An 11,131-nucleotide genomic window follows, 5' to 3' on the forward strand; every position below is an offset into this window, starting at 1 on the left:
GTGCATCGTGTTTCAGGTGGCAGGCAGTTCCAGGACACGCTGCCACCTGAAAATGCTTTCCTTCCCAGTTCCCCAGTGCACATCGCAAAGCCACGCGCCCTCCTCTTCCTCTACAGACTCACCGCCTGTGGCACAGGGTCAAATTGGAGTGACTAAAATCAAATAGAGATGGCAGCAGTGGCATCGAGCAACCAAGAAGTCCAGGTGACCGGCAGATCCAGAAACAGCTATGGGTTGTCATGGGAAGCAGCAATGGCTTAGAGCAGATGTTCAGTACTGCGAACAAGAGTATCTGAGAACAATACTATTGCATGTCTATGTAGCAGCGAAGTCCAGGAAGTTCAGTGGAATTTAGCTGCAAATACATTTAAATAACGCGACACCCATTTGTTCATTCTGACTAAATTATCAACCCGAAAAACATAATAGGAGTCACTCTCACGCGGAACAACGAAGACCTGGCTCGTCGCAAGAGGATTGCGAACACTAAATCGGCAGTTCCACCAGTGCGACCTGCCTTGCTCCAAGAAGTGCTAATACGCGAATTAATTTAGCATGGGAGTCGCGGTGCCAACAGGCGTGACGTCGTTTACGAGCAAAATGTTACGGGGCTGCTTGAGTCACTGCTGGCGAAGGACTTCCATTGTGACCTTCGGTGGTTGGCGGAACCGGCGGGCGCGCTTTTCCACCTCTGCTCGTGTCATGGAGCCTCGCCTCAGCTTTTCTCCCGCCGACCACAGCCTCTTCGATCAGCCGCTGGCCATCTCGGTGGAAGGGCTCCGGCCCGAGCAGGAGATCGGGCTCCGTGCGTCGCTGGAAGATGAGAAAAGGGAGCGCTTCGAGTCTCACGCCTTCTACCGAGCAGACGGCGAAGGGCGGCTGGATCTGCAGCGCTCGCCGGCGCTTGAAGGCGGGACCTTCTCGGGTTTGGAGCCGATGGGGCTGCTGTGGTCGCTGCAGCCGCTAAAACCCCCCAGGCGCCTGGTGAAGCGCGACGTCGAGCTCCCCTTTCTCCTGGAGCTGGAGGTGTTAGAAAGGCTGGGAGCGACTTTGCCTGGTCGCGTCCTGGCCAAGGGCTCCCACGAGCGGAGATTCCTGGCCGACGGAGTGAAGAGACTCCCGGTGCGGGAAGGGAGCATCCGGGCCACTCTTTTCCATCCTCCGGGTAAACAGCGGGGGATCTTCTTACAGAAATTACTCTATTAATAATACACTCATGTCCCGGAGGATCAGCCGCTAAGAGCGATTTAATTAATCCACTTTTTGGATTCTCACGGTCACGCTGAATTCAGCTACGGTACTATAACTAACCAGACAGGTTGAGGCTGTTTCGATTCAGTGCGTTGTTAGAACTCAGTTTGGTTAGTTGACGTTTACATATTTTTACCCAACGTTTACCCAGCACTACAGGTTGAATCAACCTGTAATGCGACCATATTTTAGCCTAGTATGTTATATGAACTCATGGAATAAGATTGAATAAGGTGTAATTTCTTTTTCGTGTGCTTTCAAACCAGTCTTGGCTCCAAGTGACTGCCTGGACTAATCCCTTCAGCTTTTTGGACACACTTTCTGGAAATTTGGCTTCCTGGGTTTAAGAGAGAGTGACTGGCCCGAAGCCACCCAGGTGGCTGTGTACCCAAGAGATGTGGGCAATTCCTAGACATGCAATAGAAAATATGAATATAGCACAAAAACAGGATAGAATTACTTACAGACAGCTTCTTACCCTGGAAAGGGGGGTATTACAACTAAAATCCTTAGAGGTACTAAAAGAGGAGAAGGTAATTCAAACATGGTTCCAGTATGGGCAATTACAGGCCAGGTGGAAAATAGATCAAAAAATTGATTTTATCCAAGTTGAGGATAATCTATTTAAACAAATAAGAGACGAAAGCTTAATGCATATAAAGAGGATATACAATGTATTAGTACAGATGGATTCCGAAACAGAACTAGTTAAAGATTGCATGATAAAGTGGGCTCAAAATATTGAAGAACCAATAATGCTGGATACGTGGGAAAGAATCTGGGTAAGAAATGTGAAATTTACACAAGCTCAAAATCTGAGAGAAAATTTTTACAAGATGTTCTATAGATGGCATTTAGATCCTAAAAAGTTGGCTTCTATGTATCCGAATGTACAGCCTAAATGTTGGAGATGTGGTTCTCTCGATGCTACATATTATCATATATGGTGGACCTGCCAAAAGGTTAAAGCATTTTGGATAAAAATATGGTGGGTCATGCAAAATGTTTTTAAAAGAAGGATAAAGTTTAGTCCTCAGCTATTTTTACTAGGTATATGTACTGACTTTACAGTGGTAGAGACCAACTTGACTCTTCACCTGATAACTGCAGCAAGACTGTTGGTGGCGCAATATTGGAAGAAGGAAGACTTGCCTACAATTCAAGAATGGACATTGAAAGTAACAAACTTAGCTGAAATGGCTAAAATATCGGCATATCTCAAAGATCATTCAAATGAGAGATATAAACGAGACTGGAAAAAATGGATTGACTATATACAAAATAAATACGGGACTAAGAAATTCCAGTTAGCCTATGCTTAAGATCAGGAATGATTTAAATTGTTTAAAGTTAGTTCAGTAAGAAGAAGCTAAGGTCAATCTAGAATGTCATTAATTTCTTTATTTCTTTTTTCTCAATAGATTTTAGACTGTGTTAGTTAAAATTCTATACCGTGTACGGGTTCTGGGAAGTCGGGGGGGGGGAAGGAGGAGGGGGGGTGGGGGGGTGGAGGGAGGGAGGGGTACACACAAAAAAAAATTGTACTTCAATGTTTTAATGATTGACAAATGATGACATATTTGTGTTTTTTTTAAAGAAAAAAAATAAAAAAGTTCTGTTAAGAAAAGCTTTTTGGACACACTTTCTGGAAATTTGGCTTCCTGGGTTTAAGAGAGAGTGACTGGCCCGAAGCCACCCAGGTGGCTGTGTACCCAAGAGAGGCTTAGAAAATAAGAGTCCCTCCGTACTCTGGTGCCTTCAGCCTCTACACCAAATTGGCTTTATAATTTCTGATATTAAAATCAATGGAATACAATACACCTTTACACTAGTTTTGGGATCTGCAATTTAGAATAGCCAACGCATTGTGCATTGTATTAATGGGTGGTTTAATAGAGTAGTGGTTTTTGTAACAGGCTAAACCATAAATTCTGATTTTCAAACCACAGTGGCTACCTTTATGTGACAGAACAAGCTAAACAATGAAACCATGCTATTGCTTGGCCAGTTGTTTGAATCAAGCCATGTGCCCTTTTGTCCTTTATCTTTGATGCAGGACTTTGTTTAAAGTATGCTAAATTCTTAAGAAATCTGTGGTAACTAAAAACAATTGCTCTACTTTATATTTCTTGCAGGTAAAGGCCCTTTTCCAGGTATCATTCGGATACCTGGAACTGGAGTAGGGATTCCAGAAAGTTCAGCATGTCTGTTGGCCAATCATGGCTTTGCCGTATTAGCTTTGCCCTATTATGGATATGAAGATCTTCCTAAGGACATAAGGGAATTGCATCTGGAGTACTTTGAAGAAGCTGTCAATTATATGCTAAAACATCCAGTGGTAGGTTGCTCTATTTGTGACCTTTGTAAAGAGGTTTAGCTGAGATCTCAGGTTTTTTAGCCACAGAAATGTATTCAGTCAGTTGGGGTCAGACTCAGCTCAGTTTTCCAGACAAAATGATTGTCAAAGGGGAAATTGGGTAATGTGTATACTACTATGTTATCCTAGATCAGGGGTGGGCAATTAATTTTCTCAAGGGGCCACAATGAGAAATTGGGAGTGTTGTGGAAGACCACCACACGCACATCCCCCCCTCCCCCCCACCTGCCATCCTGCCTCTCCCTCCACTATCGCCAATTAGGACAGTAAAAGGATGGCCCCTGGGCTGTAAAAAGACCAGTAATTCAACCAGTAAATAAAGGCATTTATAAGAAGTCCTTGTTTAGAGACTGATACCTTTAGCAACCATTTGCAATTACTATAATGGAAAAGTAATTAATTCCTGGCATTTATGACCTTTGCAGTTCTATAAAGCAAAGGAAAACTGAAGTAAGATCATAAGACAACTGTGGTTTCACTTAGCAATCATTTTACATCAAAACTATCCGTAATCAGTTGAAAAGAAAAATCAGGATTAGCAGCAAAATCTATCCCTACATTAGCTCAGCATGTTGCTTAACATGTAAGTTGCTTCAACTACTGTTATCAGTTAAAGGTTTCCTATATTTTGTAAACCTAGAACTATAGTTATTCTGGGAAATTAACTAAATTCAAATGTTGCTGTATTGTTTGAGCGTGCTGAACATTTTGTGCTTTTTCAGGAACATTTGTTTCAGGAATATTTTATTCCTGAAATAGATCATGGAAAGTTTAAGGATCTTAACAACTCATTTCTTTCCATTTGGGGCAGCCAAAGGTATGCAAGAGTAACTGAAGCATGAAAGCTTTAGGCCAGGGTTGCCAAACTCGATTTCATTGAGATTCGCATAAGGGTTGTGTTTGACCTCAGGAGGCTGAGGTGGGTGTGGCCAGCTTGACATCACGTGTGTCAGGGGGCGTGTGTGGTGGCCCAATCACTCTGCCAGTGAAAATGGATTCCTGTTCTCCATTTTCAGCTGGGACAGCCTTCCCAGCTCTGTTTTCGCGGGCAGAGGCACTACAGGCTGGTCCTTCAGTGTTTCCAGGGCAGTCCCGCGGGCCAGATCTAAGCACCCTGCGGCCAGATTCGGTCCGCAGGTCTTGAGTTTGACACCCCTGCTTTAGGCAATTACTGTAACAGAAAGTGAAATAGCATGGATAATTTTCTTACAGGCTGTGTCTGCATAACACATCCTCTGGTTTGCTTAAGGGGTGGCTGACCGATTAAACCATAAAATGCCGTGCTTAACAAGATTCATCTGGTTATTCATTTAGGGTTGCTGTATGAACATAGCCGTAGGATCCCATGCAGTAGAAACATTGTTAGCAGTGTGAATCTGATTTTCCTTTTCTTTCTTTCCGTCTGTTTAGGTTAAAGGTCCAGGAATTGGCGTGTTGGGACACTCCAAAGGGGGTGACATCTGTCTCTCCATGGCCTCATTTTTAAAAGGCATCACGGCAATAGTCACTGTTAATGGTTGTATAGCCAATGCAGGTGTAGCAGTACGATACAAGGATATCACCATTCCACCTGTCGGCTTTAATATAAATCGAATCAAAATTGATCAGAATGGGTTCTATGACATTATTGATGTTCTGAACAACCCACTTAAGGGCGATGACCGCCAAAGCTTAATTCCATTGGAGAAAGCTGAGGGACGCTTTCTGTTTATTGTGGGCATGGATGATCATATTTGGAAGAGTGAATTTTTTGCCAATGAAGCTGCCAATCGTTTACAAGCTCATGGAAAAGACAAACCTGGAATAATTTGCTATCCTGAAGCAGGTCATTACATTGAACCTCCTTATACACCACTGTGCCCTGCTTCAGTCCACCTTTTTGTGGGCAAAAGAGTGGTCTGGGGAGGGCAACCCAGAGCACATACAGCAGCACAAGTGGATGCTTGGAAGCAGATTCAAAACTTCTTTCATCAAATCCTCAATGGCAGCAAAAACAAATTGTCAATGAATTAGTTATGAGCTGGGTTTCAGCATGTATGTTTCCTAAGCTAAATACTGGAGATGTGAGAATAATGCTGGGAATGGATATGAAATGGCAAGAAGGAAACTCATATGTGATGAATCCCATTTGAACACTCTTTATCTAGTTTTCAAATATTTCTGCATTCCATATTAAAATCCTGAAGACTAGGATCTGCATCCAGGCGGTGGCCCTACAGTGTGATCTTATTTATTGGTTTATTTAAATCTATAGGTTCAAAGTCCCAGCCACCTTCTCATTCCAAATGACAACTAAGTTCTTAAGCAAATTGCACCAGGCCTTCAGGAATAACCGGGAATAAACTCCCTTTGGAGTCCAACTGGGCTTGAATGAGGAATAGCATCAAGCACTGAGCCCTCATTCTCTGAGAGTGACCTACCCTTGGACTCCGTGCCTGCCTGCACTTGTCAATGCGTTACAGGTAGTCCTCAATTGATGACCACAATTGAGACCAAAATTCCTGTTGCAAGACCGTTGTTAAGTGAGTTTGCCCCATTTTATAACTTTACATGCCACAATTAAGTGAATTACTGCAGTGAATAACATGCTTGATAAGTAAATCTGGCTTCTCCATGGACTTTGCTTGTCAGAAAGTTGCAAAAGGGGATCACACGACCCCAGGAAATTGCAACCATCATAAATATGAACCAGTTTTCAAGCATCTGAATGTAAAATCACATGATCATGAGAATGCTGCAACGATGAAGTGTGAAGAATGGTCACAAATCACTTTTGCAGTGCCGTTGTAACTTCAAACAGTCACTAAACGAACTGTTGTAAATTGAGGATTACATGTATTCTGAAATGAAACACTACTCTTAACAGAAGCCAAAGAATGTTACTGAAGAGAACCTTCACTGGAAATAAAGAAGTGATAATATATTGTGTTGATCAGAGGTGGGTTGCTCCCCTGGCCAGCCTGGATCGCTGCCGGTTCTGTGACCCAGGCCAAAATATCACTACCAGTTCAGCTGACATGGGCTGAACTGGGAGAAACCCACCTCTGATTCCACTGAAATCAAATGTTTTGTAAACTACCTTCTAAGCCAGCCATTTCAAATAATATAGTTCATACCTACATGCAGGTGGTCCATTTTAATTACCTCATGAGAATTCAATTTACTGCCCAGTATGGATCACTTGCTGTATCTCTATAGATCACAAGTTGGGAGCTATAAGGATACAGTTGTTTGATTAGACTTGGTAATCACAACACATTTAATATCCCATTATTCCAAGTGGGCCTAGGCCAAGCATGGTTATCCTGAGTCCATGCCACTCACTCGTGTACACACACACACATTCCATGGATTCAATGCAATACATACTTCCTAAAAGTTAAGTCTTATACAGGATATAAGAAGATCAGCTTCCTGTTCTTTTACTGAAAGACTAGATAAGATTTTGACAAATAAGATAACGTCCAAAATTACAGTTGCAAAAACAATTTACAGATCGGTTCAATCCGTAATAAGAATTCTCAACAGTTTAATAGTACAATATCTCTGATAGCAAGAGCTTTGATTTTCCATAAAGGATCCGTTTGCATGATCTTAAAAAGGCATCTTAGTACCTGTTCAGCAACAACAACAACAACAACAACAACAACAAAATATGTTAACTGATACAGAGTCTTATTCATAGATTTTTTTAAAAAAATAGGGTTATTAATATTAAATAACATACATAATTTATACCAAATTAAAAGCAGGAACTAGAGAACCAAGACTACAATATCAACTACAGACATACACAATAAAAGCTTATGAAGGTAAACACAAATAAATAATTATGCATTATGACTTGCTAGATACTGATAAATCCCTGACTCATCCTTCTTGCTAAAAGAAAATTGCTTTTATACAAAGAGAATGGATTCACTTAATGACCATCACATGCATTTAATGACCCCTGCAAAAAAAGATAATCAAATTAGCTTCAGTCATATGACCACCTTAACAACTGGCATGACTTATGATTGTAATTCCAGGATCAATTATGGTCATAAATTGAGTACTATCTTTTTTTTTTACAAATTGTTTTTTTTTAAATAAAAATAAAATAAAAAAATAAAAAATATTAAAAAATGAACTCATCCATTACATACAGCATGTCGTTTGGTTACAAGTGTTTTTGCATCCATATTCTCAATTACATTTACAATCACAGATTTTTCATCTAACATAACTAAATATCTCACTTTCATTGTACAATGTATATTCAATTACAATTAATATTATTATTATTTTTTCCAATAAACCTAATTCCCTTACATTCTTAATTGTCTGTTTAATAACAATATACCTTTATATTATCACAGATCCCAATGTGAAAGAGATTTACCAACCATTTATATTTGTATATCACTGTTTTCAATTATGTATAATTTCACCAATCAACCATCGAGTATACTTATGTTCATTATTATCCTTGTATACCATACATTCAAACAAAGATGTTATTCCTTCATTTTTCAACAAGGTATTCTAAATAGTCACTTCATATATATACAAATTATTAGTCTTTGTTATATATTTCTGGTATAATTCCCAATAAAAAGACCTCTGGTTTAAGATCTATATGTTTGTCTATCATTTTCTCCAACATTCACAACCACATGTGAATTTTAGTCCAGTATCTGTTAGCTTCAATGCAAGTCCACCACATGTGGTAATATGAGCCCGGTATCTGATGGCATTTCCAACACTTTTCTGATTTATTCTTGGACATTCTTGCAATTCTCGTTGGGGATAGATGCCACCTGTAAAACATCTTATACAAATTTTCTCTATATGCAGTAGACATCATCATTTTATAATTTTGAGACCACAATTTCTGCCATTTCTCTAAACCAATCCCATGCCTAAAGTTTCCCCCCCCAAGTTAGTTTCTTTAATTTGTTCCTCTTGTAATTTAACCTCCAATAAATATCCATATAGTTTTTAAATTACTTTTTCATCAGTACCTGTTAGGATTTTATCTAACTCAGTCATTTTATTGTAAAAACCTTTTGATTTTCTATCTTCATTATATCTAGATTGTATCTGTACATATGAGTACCAATTCATTTCTATCCCTTCTTGTTTCAACTCTTGAATAGATTTGAGTTCACCCTCTGCATTCAATATTTCAACGTATCTGTTTGTTCCTTTTTATATATTAGTGGATATGAAAATGCTTAAATCGTTGATATCCAGACTGGAATTTTTAAGTACTGTAATCTTTTAATCTTTTCCCAGTTTAATAACAACGCCTCCCTTATATAATGTCTTCTAAAATAGCCACGTGCTTTAGTTCTTTTATACCATTAAAAAAAATGCCATCCCAACAGTAAATCATGACCTTCTACATTCAATAGTCTAGAGTTTTTTTTAGTGTTATCCATTCCTTAATCCACATCAAATTTGTTGCTTGATAATATAACTCCCAATCAGGTAAGCCCAGTCCTCCTCTAGTTCTAGCATCTTGTAGCAATTTGAGTTTAATTCTTGCTTTTTTCCCTTGCCAGATAAACTTCAAAACTATTTTATTTAGACCTTGAAAAAAATCCTTACCCAGTCTGATTGGGATTGTCTGGAACGGGTATAAAATTCTAGGTAAGATATTCATTTTGATTGTAGAAATTCTTCCCATCATTGATAGTTGTAGATTTTCCCATTTCATCAAGTCAGTTGCAATTTGTTGTTTTAGTCTAGTATAGTTGTCCTCCTTAAGAGTACTACATCTAGGTGATAAATATGTCCCCAAATATTTAACCTTGCTTGTGATTTGAATCTGCAAAGCTTCTGACAACTCTTCCTTTTGTCTTGCTGGTATGTTCTTTGTCATAATCTTTGTTTTGTCTTTGTTTATTTTCAAACCTGCTACTTTTCCATATTCCTCTATTCTTTCTAACAATTTAGGTGCTGTTTCTAGTGGATCTTCAAGAATAAAAACCAAATCATCTGCAAACACTTGTAGCTTATATTTCGGAAGAAGTTTTCCATTTAGCTTTGTTGTTTTGTGTGTTTTGTAATCCATGTTCTGGTTTACAATGCCATTGAAATTTCCCATCATACAAATATCAACATACTCCAACTCCAAGATTCTTTTATGCAATTTTTTATAAAATTCATCTTGTTTTTCATTAGGAGCATGGATTCCAATTAAAAGTGTTTTTTGATATCCATAATTTCCACCATCAAAATTCTTCCCTCTTCATCTGCATAGATTAATTTTGCTGGAATATTATCTTTAATATAGAAGATCATTCCTCTTTTCTTGCAATTCGCCAGTGTTGTAAACATTTTCCCAAGCTTTGATTGTATTAGTACAATCATGTCTCTTTTGAACATGTACTTCTTGTAGACAGATTACGTCAAGTTTAATTTGTGAAATGTTTCTTTCTTTTAATTGCTGAGTTAAGTCCATTAATATTGATTGTAATCATTTTACTTTCCTCCATATTTATACTTTATATACAGAGTTTATAGCTCTAGTAGATCTGAGTTCTCGTTGTTCTCTGTAGCTTACACCCTCCACCGCACCTTCTTCTTTCTCAATTCCACCTACAACTCCTTCTACTTTTTCAATCTCGGTTGTAGGTGCCTCCAGTAGTTGTGCCACTAAATCATCTTTTCCAGTTTTCTCAGCCGTTTCTCTGAAATATTCTGCATAGAAAGCTTCTGCCTTATCAATTGTATCTATCCTGTATCTTTGTCCTTGCCATGTAAATAGTAGACCTTCCAGTATGAGCCATCTGTAATTAACACCTCTTTAAATCAGAATTTTAGACAAGAATTGATATTCTCTTCTCCTCTCTCTCACCTCTCTCGGAATTTGTTTGAGAACTACAATCTCCTTGCCTTTATATTCTAATTTTCTATCTCTCATTTTCTGTAGAATTTGTAGTTTAATTGTTTTCTTGGTAAATCTTACATGGACTTCCCTTGGAAGAGCATTTCTCAATGCATATCTTGTATGTACTTGGAACGCTTCATCTATGCCATCCATCATCTTCTCCAGGGATATGTCTAAGGTCACATTTTCTTTCTGCCATCTATTGTTCTCTTCTATGTATTTCTCAATTTTGGAGAAACATTTTCACGAGGTACAAAGCTACAGGAATGCAAGAAAGCTGTCTTTCCTTGCAGGTAACAGAAATTCAGGCCTTTGTGCATGAAAAACCTTTGTACAAAACATGAATATCTTTTTCTTCAAATAATTTAACAACCGGCTCTCTTCCCTAATGATTTCGTCCAACAACCAGTTCCCCAACTGCTCAGAAAGTTAACAACCGGTTCTCCCGAAGTGGTGCGAACTGGCTGAATCCCACCACTGGCCATATCATGATATCGATGGCAGTTTGCATAAAAATACAGTACATCAATGTAAGATATCATTTCTCGTGTTAGGATATTATGGACTCCATAATATGGAAGCGGTTTGTATCCAATGTGATACCATACCACATCTATTTTGCT

At 38.9% G+C, this 11,131-nt stretch overlaps 1 protein-coding gene across 1 annotated transcript; it reads left to right on the forward strand.

The window, feature by feature from the left end:
• Window positions 1–545: 545 nt before the first annotated feature.
• Window positions 546–5,966, forward strand: LOC148049681 (acyl-coenzyme A thioesterase 1-like). Its single transcript, XM_087723782.1, has 3 exons — window positions 546–1,165; window positions 3,387–3,589; window positions 5,039–5,966. The coding sequence occupies exons 1-3, from the start codon at window positions 556–558 to the stop codon at window positions 5,639–5,641; spliced, it is 1,416 nt and encodes a 471-aa protein (XP_087579908.1). The 5' UTR covers window positions 546–555; the 3' UTR covers window positions 5,642–5,966.
• The last annotated feature ends 5,165 nt before the right edge of the window (window positions 5,967–11,131 follow it).

Source organism: Thamnophis sirtalis, unplaced genomic scaffold (assembly GCF_051295495.1).
Source record: "Thamnophis sirtalis isolate CommonGarterSnake01/CBP01778 unplaced genomic scaffold, rThaSir2_p1.2 scaffold_1, whole genome shotgun sequence".
Lineage (NCBI taxonomy): Eukaryota > Metazoa > Chordata > Lepidosauria > Squamata > Natricidae > Thamnophis > Thamnophis sirtalis.

Bases quoted from the DNA above. Each gene is read 5' to 3' on its own strand.
- LOC148049681 (XM_087723782.1), top strand. From the start codon at position 556: ATGGGAGTCGCGGTGCCAACAGGCGTGACGTCGTTTACGAGCAAAATG. The intron at 1,166-3,386 runs GTAAACAGCGGG...TATTTCTTGCAG, and splicing joins CACTCTTTTCCATCCTCCGG to GTAAAGGCCCTTTTCCAGGT. The intron at 3,590-5,038 runs GTAGGTTGCTCT...CCGTCTGTTTAG, and splicing joins ATATGCTAAAACATCCAGTG to GTTAAAGGTCCAGGAATTGG.